Raw genomic sequence first — 12,928 nt, forward strand, 5'->3', positions numbered from 1 at the left:
CACCAGCTGCAACTTGAAGCCGATTTTGAGTTTACTCCGACCACAAGGGCTTGCCGCAAAGCAAAATTAGTATTTTATTATTCCTAGCAATATGCCAAACTTCAAATGAAACAGTTTTACTTCTTGGAACTTTCACATTTAATACAAAATGCGATTTACTAAAAAAGAAAATTGCGTCACATCGGATTGCATAGTGTGCACTGGGCTTAACATAGCCCTGTCCTCTATGGAAACACCCCATTCCAACTACTAACAGTTTAACAATATATATTTTTCTTTCTGTGCTTCTATTAAAGGTATACATTCCCGGGATTAAAGAGGGCGCTATAGGACAGTTTTGTTGCGTGCTGTACTCGCCTCCGTCTTCATAACGAAGATCAACGAAATTTGCTTGCAGCTGTCAGTCATCAGTCAGTCGCGTAGGTCCTTGTGCGTATGCTGCGTTGCTTTCTGCTACGTCGATGCTGGCCCGAACGTCTGCTGACGTCGCTTCACAGGAGGAGGCGGATCCAACCTGCCTGTATCTTCAAACAGCGACCGAAGCATACGCGAACGTCCAATCGTCAGAGTTTGGGCATTCGGAACATGGCATCTGTGAAAGCGTCAAATAACGTTGGTGACATAGAGCATCTGGCTGGCTGGCGTGCAGCGCGTACGTATGTCCAATAGCAACCTCTTGAAATCCCCGGAATGTCTACCTTTAATCTATTTTATGAAAATTATAATGTATTGTCGCTATCTTTGAACAGGGAATTTACCACTTCCCTGCTTTGAAGGAATGGGCAGTTTGTGCTGCAAAATTAGTTAAGCTCAAGATTTTTACCTTGTTCATGATCTATTATCATTAAATACTATTGAGATATTTTGATAGTTCACAATGATTGTAATATTTCCATTTGCTACAATTACAACTTGATCTTTAACAAACATATTTCGTTTTTGTTTATTCTGTCTGCTGCCCTCTACAGGCCGTTACCTCTGAAATGTGCATTGTGTGCAATCGACGTGTGTACCCCATGGAAAAGATCACAGCTGATAATGTTATTTACCATAAGACCTGTTTCAGATGTGCAGAGTGTAAGGCGTGCCTCAGGTATGTGTTTGGTGTTTATAGTCAATGTCATATGTAAGGTGTTAACTACTAACCATGCTTAGTCTCTGTACTATTCAGTTAGGTGTTAGGTTAAGTGTGTACTTAGTGTCATATTATACACTGGCTGTAGCTGAACCACTCAATATGTATTAAGTGTTTATAATTAATTTCTTATGTAAGGTGCTAACAGGCAAAGAATAGGGTCGACCGGTCTGCATTTTTGTTGTTTTTATGGAGATCGTGGGTTGTTCAGGCACAAGAGTCTCTACATATAGAGTTACATTATGGCTAAGGTTGTAACTACACCATTTGCCAATTCTTATGAACTTTATTTGTTATAAAAAAAAAAAAAATCAAATTTAGGAAAGTATATGAAAATTGGGGTCTGCCATCACATTTTTTCCTCCAAAATTTGATAAATGAACACAAGTCGGTAGGTTTCAATAGTGTCAAACTAAAATAAAATTTAAATGCCTTATGTTCAGTTCACGGGACCTTTACACATCTGCAATGGTGTAACACTTTCCTCCTGATCCGACCTTAAAGAAGAAAAATAAATTGGAAAATAAATTGTCTTATTACTGCACTCTTTTGACAAGCTTATACCAGATCCTCTACTCAATGTAAGAGGGTCAAATGAGATTACCCACCGAGCCATACTGATAAGTGACCCCCATATGTGGTAATCATTTGGGAGCGTGAAGTATGTTTCACGCTCCACCGAAAGTTCATCGGGTTTGACGTATAGGCTGGCATATCACACCCTCACACTTGGACTAAATTTGGAACAGTCGTGTGTGAAAGAGAGTAATAATGTGTTACCCACTCTAAATTGGCAATAAAATGAAAATAATATCACTATTTAAAAATGCAAATTGGCAATGTTCCATCAAAGTGTTACTTTTATCATTCATTTTGGCTTGTGCTATATCCATATTTCATTTTTTCAAAGTATGAAAATGAGTAGAAAATGAATGATTGTTGCCACTTTGAGGTTGCCAATTTGTGGAGCAAAAGAAGATTAATTTGACCTTGTGAAACCTGGGTCCTGTCTTCAATAGGTTAGTGATTGATCGTAGGCTTGATTTTTCACGATTAATCGTACATTGTCATCAATGCAGTCAATGGTAAAAAGAGTTTCAACGTTGATTGCTCAGCTTTGTGTTGCGAGTCCTTGGGCTAAGGATCGGTAGGAGATAATATGGGGGTGATGGGCTTATTAAAATATCATTTCGAACAAATAAAAGGAAATGAAGATGGAATGTGCTGTAAGAAAGAAAATAAGGGTCAGGAGAGGATGATGAGACTAGATTCGGAAGGGGGATTTTATTAGTTGGATGATAATAACTGCTTCTCATAAAACGTGGAGCGTTTTGGCCCCGTGGATTAGTCTTCGGACTTTGAAACAGAGGGTCGTGGGTTCGAATCCCAGCCATGGCGTAATTTCCTTCAGCAAGAAACTGGTCCACAATGTGCTGCACTCAACCCAGGTGAGGTAAATGGGTACCGGTAGGAAGTAATTCCCTAAAAAGCTGTGTGCGCTATGAACGCCTAGCTTAGCCGGGTAATATAGGAGCGCCTTGAGCACCTAACAAGGTGGATATGTGCGCAAAATAAATACCCTATATTATTATTATTATTATATATTTCTTATAGAAATGTAATATTTTTCGTAGTTTACAAAGTGAATTAGAACATGTAGTAGGTCCATGATTAGAAGAACATTTTACCAGAACACTATAGTTCTGAAAAAAGAAATCATCTCAGTTCATTGGTGAAAAATAGATCATGCCTATTTAATTGTGTTCATAAAGTTTGCTTAGGTTGACAAAATATTGAACACAAAAATAAACTAAAGTAGAAATAAATGAAAATGTGTATGAATTAATCAAAATCGATTCCCATTTAAGAGAATATATGAAATGAATGTAACTATCTGTTATTAATTGCATTTGATATTTAATGTATTTTTTTCTTGTTTTCCATTCCCCATCCAACCCCCTTCCCCCCTTCTTCATCTCTACTTCTCTACATATTCCTCGCCACTTAATATCTATCTACCTTTGTTTTCCATCCTCTTTTCTTCTGTTTGCCTCATTGCTCCATCTATCCATCCATCCATCTTTATTCTACCCGATCCTTTTCTATCTTTGTGGGTTATTCCTCTTCACCTAATTTCTATTTTTCACTTTTTCTCTTCTGAGAACACCTTTTCTACATCCTCCTGTCTCTCCCTCTCTCTCTTTCTCTCTGTTTTTGTCCAATGTTCTTCAATTCTGTTCTCCCCTTTTGCCCTTTCTTTATCGATGTTGTTATCTATCTTCATATTTTTCGCCTGTATTTTTGTTATGGCCTTTCATTTTGGATTTTTACCATATATTTCTTTCTTCTCTATGTTTCCTTTCTTCATCTTTTCCATGTTCTCTTGCTCTTTCTCTCTTCATCTGTTTCCATTATATCTCCTTATCGTTTTGTTCTTTACTTTTCTGCCTTTATATTTCTTGTGTCTCCTCATCTGTATCTATTGCTGCTTTCCCACCTATTTTGTGAATATCCTCTGCCTCTCTCTCTCTCTCTCTCTCCCCTCATTCCTTTGCTGATTCTTCTGTGTCCTTTCCCATCAAATTTCTTCATATTTCTTCTGTCTTTCTGTCTTCGACTCTACCCCTCCTACCGCTTCCCTCCTTCCACCGTTTGCGCTCCGACACATCCTATCACCTTTCTACCCTACTTCCTGATCCACACCCTTTCCCCATTTGCCCTCTTACCTCCCTACAATGTTTCTTATCCTACTACTCCCCCACCGCTTATTCCCTCCTAACTCCTTGCGCCCTCCTACCACCTTGCCTCTCCTACCATCCCCTACAACCGATCCCCTCCTACCGCCTTCTACCAACTTCTCCCTCCTACTACCCCCTCCCCCCTCTTTCATTTTACCTCTACCACCAACCCCTCCTACACCTTTCCCCTCCTACCACCCTAACCCCCACCACCAACCCCCTCCTACCACTACCCCCACCCATAAACCCTCTCCTATCTCGAACCCTCTACTACCACCAACACCCTTGTATCCATCTTGCTTCTACCACCAACCCCTTCCTACCATCAACCCCATTCTACCATCATCCCCTCCTACTTCCATCCCCTCCGACCACATTCCCCCTACTACCACTTTACCCCACCCATAAACCTTCTCCCATCTCGAACCCTCTACTACCACCAACACCCTTGTATCCATCTTACTTCTACCACCAACCCCCTCCTACCCACTCCCCTACCACTTCACCCTTCCAACCCCCTCCTACCACATTTCCCCTACTACCACTTTATCCCCTCCCGTAAACCCTCTCCTACCACCAACCCTCTACTACGACCTTGTCTCTCCTACCATCAACCACCTTTTATCTATCTTCTACCACATACCTCCTACCACTCAACCCCCCCCCCCCCACCACCCTCAACATCACTCCTCCCACCTTACCTTTTCCCCTTTCAGCCTTGGTAAATATGCAGCCCTCAACGGCAACGTGTTCTGCAAGCCCCACTTCAAGCAGATGTTCAAGTTAAAAGGGAACTACAACTTCTCCAACCAGGCAACTTCTCCCCGCCAAGCCACCAACGGCGTATCTACAGGTATACGTCATTCTAACACCAATCTCACCTCACGCAAATATTAGAAATGCCGTTTCCTAACCCTGGAAATGTCTTCATGCATATAACACCCCCTTCGAGATAAGATCGGTTTACTGAACCATCCGAATTTATGAGAGAATTTTTAATCGGCGATCTGGCTAGCAATACGTTGCGAGTGTTTAACGCATTTGTGATGAAAGAAAATTGATGAACATGTTTTTGTTTTAATGAAAAAAACCTTATAACAAGAATTTGAGTGGTCAGTAAACCAATCTTTATATACTTTAAAGCAGAATTTTACTAGTTCATCACTTCCAGTTATAAGGGCAGTCTCCTGTCCTGGCTTCTATAATAAAACTTTAATTTCTAAAAATCAAGCTCTGTAACCAGTTTGCGGCTATATTGACGTTAAAGTAGTCCAGAAATATCTAATAATATCTATCTTAACCTGACGTTACCATCTCAGTTTCTGATCATTGTCAGTCTTTACAATTTTGAGGAAATTTTAATGAAATGTAAAGCAGTTCCTTTGCTGTACAATATCGGTGCAAGAAGACTGGTAGTGATGTGCTAGGCCATGTTTTTTTTTGTACTTACGGCCTTTTAACGATTACACTCCCATTTGCTGTCTGCATGCAAAGTAACTATCACCAATCAATTACCGCTCACCAATTACATTATTAATTGCAAAATAGATTATATAATAAGTGAAAGCTAAAAAGATTGGTAAATGTATCTTTGAATCTTTAAGGAATTTACTTTGGATCTTTGAATTGTTGATTCATGTAGAGTATATTACCACTCACAGAGTATACTCATACATTGGATACAGACAAGGATTTTATTATTTTTTTTTTAGTCTATGCATGAAAACGTATTCAATTCCATTCTTTGGAGAGGAGGCATGTAGTGTGTTTTATTCATTTGAGAAAAAAAATAGAGACAAATCAAGTGTTATTTTAGTTTGTAAATACTGAAATCCATTCGAATTAGCTATCTTAATGAAAATGCAATGCATTTCTTGCCTTTTGTGCCATAATACTGATGCAAGAAAATTTTTATATAACAGAAAACACTAAATAGGCATTTTAACTATTTATGTCGTATGGGAGAAGCATATTGTGTGCTTCAGTAAACAAAATTGTTTTCCAAAATAGGGGACTCGTCTAATCCCTTTATTAATATAACTCGCCAATGTAGTCCACTTTTAGATGTTTTTTTAGAATTTTTCTTATTAAGAACTCTACCTTATTTTGATATTTGCGTGATAGTTGAACCCTTTCTGTGCAACTTGCTTAATTGAAAGAGCGCCCTCTTTAGTTTTAGTCAAGGCATGTCTCAGGCTTTCAACCATTAGTTTTCTCCATTCCTGTTTCTCATTTGGTGGTGGTAAAACTAAATCACTAAATCAAAAGAGATAAAAATATAAATTCTTGGTGTTTTCATTTATTATCATAGTTTGCTTTGGTAAATAAATCAGCAATTTCCACAACAATTGAATTTATTTCAAGGTGCTTGCATAGCTCAAATCAAATCATATGCCATATGCAGTAGTTTAGCTCTGCATTACATATCAACTGCTTAATTGTGTTCATAATATATTCCATATTTATACCGTATTGTCTCAAACATATTAAGCACGTAAATGTAGCTGTTATTGTCGCATGCATTAAAATCATATCATGACCCAGATCACTCATTTATATTATATTATACTCATTATTCAATTTTCGTCATTTTGTATGATTTTTGTTTATTATGCCCCTTTTCATTATGTGAAAGGTATTGGGACATTGGGAAATGTATTTGTTACCGTGTATCCACTTGCGGTGTATTATTTATCGTTAGAAATCTAGAAATGAATGGACATGTAGAATTCCTTTATCCTTTGATTCTTCATCAAGACTGTTCCAAGTGCCTTTAATGCCATTTTGCTTCCCAAATTGAGCTATGGTTTTGGAAATGTGGTGTTGCATGTGGCTCCTTGTTTGTGGGAGAGCGAGAGAGACGCTTTGTTCATTATTGTTGGAATGTGCTTTAAGTCCTACTGCATCCCATGTTTTGGTGTGCGTGTTGATTACATGGCTTTGCATGTGGCTCTTCCTGCTGAGGATAGTATGTTCCAGATTTTGCCTTTATGGAGTTGTACCCTTCTGTCACTGAGAATAAGGATGGCATGTATTGACATGGAGTGGTGGTAGAAGGGAATATGTGCTGGGTTGTGTTATTTTATACAATGAAACGCGAATGGTGTTTGAATCTGAGTTTAGATCTTTTACAAGTATCTCAACTCACGGCCTGCATAAGGTCATGTACTTATTGTCAGAAGTAGGACATTTTTCTATTTTTTAAACAGTTTTTCATTTATTTAGCATTTACTTACCAGCACTTCAAATAAAAACCACACGTACAGATGAGTCCATTTTAAAACACAGTGACTAGTCTTCTCCTGAGGATTTCCTTTATATCTTATTTTCTTCTGTTTGTTTCAAACCCCCTACTGAGACACTGCAAGATTTTCACCCACAAACATGATTGGTGAAAGAATGGTTGGAATCTTGCAGTGGTTGAGGTGGTAAAGCTCGCACCCTCTCTCTCTGAACTCTAAACACTGAAGGGGAACATACATGTACTTTTGGGGCAGAATTTATTTGTGCCATGGTTACAATTCCCACATTTTCTTTTACTTCAGTGTTTATGATTTTTAAATATTTTTTCTTCAGAACACTCTAACAAATAAAACACCTCATGATGATATCTGACTCACTTTACATTTCACTGATGTACAATGCCATACATTTTTTTATAGTTTTCATCACAATTTTTGTTTTATTTCAAAACATTAATTTTATCAATTTCCCATTATCGACACATCATGAATCCAGTGGTGAATTTCTTGGTGGTATATTCACGTATTATTTTTTTTCAGCTGATTTAAATTGTATTCTTTTATAACTTTCCACAAACCAGCCGCTCTGAATCATTTTTTCTCACTAATTAGGCTTACCATCAGTCACATAACCTTTGAATCTGGATAAAAAAGTGTATTTGAACATACACTTCTAATATGGACACTCTTTAATTTAGATCAGCTTAAATCAATTCTTTAATTCAGCATATTTTTGCAATACTACCTTCAGTCAAATTTCACTATTTTTCGCATGGAACACTTGCTAATTTGAGAGTGCAGGCATGGGATTTAGTGCAGTTACAACATTCTTTTCATTATTTCCTTTGATTACTGTAAGTAAATTGAGTAACAATTTTTTTTCATCGATTGTTAAGTCGAGACTTTTTTAAGATGTTACCGTTTTCTTATCTCCTATTGACTTTTTATTATATAGAAAATGATTAATTGACATGATTTACCTTTTTCATTTTCACTCCAGTTTATTTTTTTTAATAGCAGTTACTTATAAAATGATTGAATTGAATGATTAAATTGGATAAATTGAATATAGAACAAAAAATTCTTGTCCTTGTTAAAACATTTTACCATTAAAGGTATTGAAACAGTCATGAAACTATAACATTGGGTAATTTCAATTTGTGTTCCAAGATAAAGTTGTGATTTCAGATTCTAAGTAAATGAAGCCTTTTGAACGTGCTAAATATTTTTCCATCCAAAATGAGAAAATGTTATGAATTTGTTTTTTTCTCTTTTAAATTCAACCATGGAATAATTATTTTACCCATTATTGAATCATATTTACCTAGATATTAGTGCGCCCTCTATTTCAGACCAAGAGAACAACTAATGTTACTTGTTGATGACTTTTGAACCCAATCATACATATGCCTGGGTTAAATTTTGCTTTGATGATTGCTTCATGATAAATGTATCATCAAACTAAAAGCAGTCGACAATAAGGCTTACCTATTCCTCTTTGTGGAATAATCTGTCAAATTATCTGTGTTTCATTTCAGATGAGTAAAGGGGATAGCACGTAACCTTGTCTGCCCATCTCATCATAGAGTCTGTACTTTCTTCTTCTTACTGCTACCTTTATAACGGGTTGTGGGCAGGGTCTCCAGAGAAATTGTGTAAAAGAGTAGAGGGGATAGTACAAAGCCTTGCCTGCCCATCATGCCATAGACTCTGTACTACTACGAACTGCTACCTTTGTAGCAAGGGGTTAGGGGTGGGATCTTCCAAGGGGATTTTACGATGGCTGATGGCGCATCCCATATATTGTTTTAATGTCTGACGTGAGCCCCACACTACTCCAAGAGTTCTGACTATGATGAGTGATATCTCATTGTCATTTCGTCATCGAATCTTGGCAACAAGGGCAATATTTTCTTATATCTCCCACCTGAGAGGTTGGGATATAAGAGCTGACACTATTAGATCTAGTTTGATTACAGTAAGCCTTTGGATCTAGTCAAAACATCGATTTGGAAACCTCATCAATCTGCAAACAAAAATGAAATTTCTACATTGATCATCTTTTGTATGCTGGGACCATACTTTTGCAACCATCACCGAGGGAGTATCGCCTTGGTCAATAGATTATTTTGCAAGAAGGAAAGATATATTTTTTGCTTGACTTCACATCGAAGATTATTTTGCTGGTGATATTATATAGTAGACATGATGATTATTTTGCAAGCTGTTTATATATGACATTGCTTTTGGGTGATTATGAATGTTGAAAGAATGTCGTAGAAAGAAAGAATGAGAAAAACATGATTTTGCTACTGGAAATGAATTTAAGAAGCTATTGAATGGGAGCAAGAAAGTGAGAAGGAGTGAGAAAGAGAGTGAGTGAGTGAGGATGGTGTAGTGTGAAGATGTTTTTCAATGCAATAAGCGTGAAATACAACAAGGGGAGATGCAAAATTGTAATGTACTTTCTTATTAACTCATAAGAATCTTTTAATTCTTTTTAAATCTTTAAAATAAGTGTTTTTAGAATCTGTGTCTCTTGCTATTATCATAGCCTATTGTGCGTACTCTCTGCCTTCATCTCATCATCTGTTTTATGTCCTACATTGTTAGTCTTCCGGCCGAGGCTCTGGAAACACAAAACTTGGCAATTGATCGCAGGGCTTATTTTTTTTATTGTTTCCATTGATCATTGCATGGAATCAATCATAAAAAAATCAATCTTATCAATTTCTCACATACATGTATGTGTTTCAGCCCTCTTCGGCTCTGTTACAACTAACACATAGCTTAGCTATTGATCATTGGTTGAGTTAACTGACAGATCAGTCGTAAAAATCAGCCCCACATCAATCGCCAAGCTCTGTGAAAAGGGGCCCTGGTCTCTCTCTCTCTGTAAACAAATGGTGTCGGGACACTCTTAGCTTCGCACTCGCTTCAATATACAGAATTACAGCTCACCCGTACTTCGGAAAGGGTTACATTTTCACCGGCATTGTGCAAGTTGCTGTAGATATAATATTTTTTTAAACATATTTTAGTGAGTTATGGTTCAACTAATTTTTATGTAAGTAAAATTCAAAGATCGGGGACCTGTAACACGAAGCGTAGCAATCATCGTGGAGTGTTCTTTTTTACGATTGATTGCATTAACTACAATGTACAATTAATTGTGAAAATGCACCGTACGAATAATCGCTAACCTTTGTTTTACCGAACCCTGTTTTTAAAGCAGAATGCAGCAGTACATATTTGTATTTTACTTTTTTTTTCGCTGCTATAACAAAAGGGAATGTGGTATATTATATGTTCTTGAGACTGAGTTATAAACTTTTTATGTAGAATGCAATCTCCGTGCACAACGTCGGCATATTTTGTATTATTTATTTTGGGAGAAATCCCACAGCTTTTATACAACAGGGTCCAAAATGAAAAGACATTTATGCTTGTATAAGTACCTGTACTTTCCATCCACTTATATATATTTGTAGGTTTTAAAAAATGAACAATTAAGGAAAATCATTGAAATTTGCTTTATCGTAGGATATCCTTATGTAAGTCTTATTAGAAAATTGACATTTCCATTTTAGATGTGGACAAAGGGAGAAGGAAATGTTCATAATAAATTGAAGAATATATTTGTATAATTAAGTTTATAAAAATATTAATTAGTTAAGCTATTAAATGTTTCTAATTGGTTTTGGGGGTGTTTGTATTAGACAAAATTTGATTTGTACATAGCAATAATAGGAATATGCTGTCAGATAATTTATCCTTGATTTATAAGTAGCAACAGTATTATTATCTGCTACATCGGCTCAACAATCGAAAAGTAATTCCACTCTGAGTTATCAGCATTATCCATTATCTTGCCCATATAATGTCTAATGTCTATGCATTTCATACACTCTACCGCTCATTGGTAGCATAACACTGTAAACACTTAAAGTGTTAAGATTAACGCCAGACAGTTTGTGAGAGGAATGCACCCAGCACAAAAATACACCATTGAGTTTGAATGTGACACTGAATAGTGTTCATGTAACAAATGGAATGTGTTATAATAACTCCTATGGGTGTTGAACTAGCACCATGATTTTAACATTGGTGTAAAGTGTTTGGTGCTTTCCTCTCACAACACTGATCGGTCAAGTGTAAACACCATAGCTTTTTTATACTGTGGTTGCAACATCACATTAAAAATGCCTCTATTTCTATGGAAAGTGTTAAAGAAAATCCTCAAGATTGAAGGGTCAATATTTTCTTATATTGCCCGGTTATATTAACTGTTTTCCACAAAGAGGGCAATAGCAATGTGCTCTTAACTGCAGGTACTTTGTTCTGTGCGAATAGGTCACCGAAGCATGGCTTGATATTTGAATCCTGCCCTGTACAATACAAATACCCTTTAAGAGGACATTGTGCTACGATTGCCACTCTCCACCCGGGTGTTAAATGGAGTTCTGGTTGGAGGAAAGTCATTGGAAGACAGAGGATATAATTCTATATTACAGCTCCACATGGCAATGGTGTAATATTTTGAATGATTGTTCTTGAGATGTACATTGAGTTTCTCCCAGCCAGGCATTTTGACAACCAATATTAAAACGATCACACGGTATTTTTGCTCACTTTCAAATTATATCGACTGTGCATCTCATGCATATTATACTGTGGAGCATTTCATATTGATTTGTTTTTACAAAGTACACAAATTAATAGAAACAGTAAGGAGTGTTGCCAATTTGAGGATGGAAGATTACTAGTGAAATCTGCATATCTCTATGGGTTCGTATTATTGTGTTTCTGTTCTGTAACCTAAGATAAATGCACAAAGACTCTTTGGTACGTTTAGAGCAATAATATCTCAATTTTCTTCCATGATGTAATCAACACATTTATTTGTTATTTAAGTTTCATTCTAAATATTTTGCCAGTGCTCTGTCTTTTATATTATTGGCTTCATGCAATATACTTCACCAATTAAGCAATTTTGTGACTTTAAGCTATTTCTGAAAATTAAAATGTGGCCTTTTCAAAGAAGAATTGGAACCAATTATTACTATATGAACAACAAGTTTGAATATTGAGCTTTGCAAAAATGTATTGCATCAATAATTAAGAATTTAACATAAATTAAAATGGTGGTATATGACCACCAATTATAGCATAATGAAATGGATTTTTATACACATTTTCAAACTTGATGAAGAGCTTAGCACTCAAGACACTTCAGTAATGTTTTGTTATGTTTCTCATTCTCACATGTAATGTCCGATGTATACTTATATGTAATCTAAGGGGTTTTGTTGTTTAATAAAATGATTATTGGAGTTTTTCATTAACAGCTTTGTAGTTGTATCTGTTCTTTTAATCTGAAGCATACGAAAGCAAATCGGTGGTTAATATCCAAAAAAGTGGTTCCTTTTGAATAAGCCAGTTCGGACTTCCATTACGCACATGGTCAGAAAAAAGTCATTTGTACTAAAGTGGCATGGCGGTTTAATATTTAATGGGATGAGCACCAACTTTGATGTCTTGATTATTCATATATTCTTCTGAATTGTGTTTTTCATTACATCCACATAAAACAATGCGTCCACTAGCGACTGGTATTTCACAGTTGGCCAAGTCATTGTTATAGCAATATGCTAATGCATTCATGCTAATGCATTCAAAGTAGAAATGCAACAAAGACCTTCATTATTCATAGAGCGTTCATTGGTGTGCTTTTCCAGTCACCTGGTCTCTGCAATTTCTGCATCCTGCTATGTAAGGCAAGCTTACGTAATATCTTGCTTTGATATATGCCT

At 36.4% G+C, this 12,928-nt stretch overlaps 1 protein-coding gene across 1 annotated transcript; it reads left to right on the plus strand.

Annotated features, from left to right (window-relative positions):
* The first annotated feature begins 945 nt into the window (after positions 1-945).
* LOC129263864 (LIM domain-containing protein 2-like) lies at positions 946-12,460 on the plus strand. Its single transcript, XM_054901775.2, has 3 exons — positions 946-1,093; positions 4,590-4,726; positions 8,654-12,460. The coding sequence occupies exons 1-3, from the start codon at positions 984-986 to the stop codon at positions 8,659-8,661; spliced, it is 255 nt and encodes an 84-aa protein (XP_054757750.1). The 5' UTR covers positions 946-983; the 3' UTR covers positions 8,662-12,460.
* The last annotated feature ends 468 nt before the right edge of the window (positions 12,461-12,928 follow it).

This window comes from Lytechinus pictus, chromosome 6 (assembly GCF_037042905.1).
Source record: "Lytechinus pictus isolate F3 Inbred chromosome 6, Lp3.0, whole genome shotgun sequence".
Lineage (NCBI taxonomy): Eukaryota > Metazoa > Echinodermata > Echinoidea > Temnopleuroida > Toxopneustidae > Lytechinus > Lytechinus pictus.

Bases quoted from the DNA above. Each gene is read 5' to 3' on its own strand.
- LOC129263864 (XM_054901775.2), top strand. From the start codon at position 984: ATGTGCATTGTGTGCAATCGACGTGTGTACCCCATGGAAAAGATCACA. The intron at 1,094-4,589 runs GTATGTGTTTGG...TTCCCCTTTCAG, and splicing joins GAGTGTAAGGCGTGCCTCAG to CCTTGGTAAATATGCAGCCC.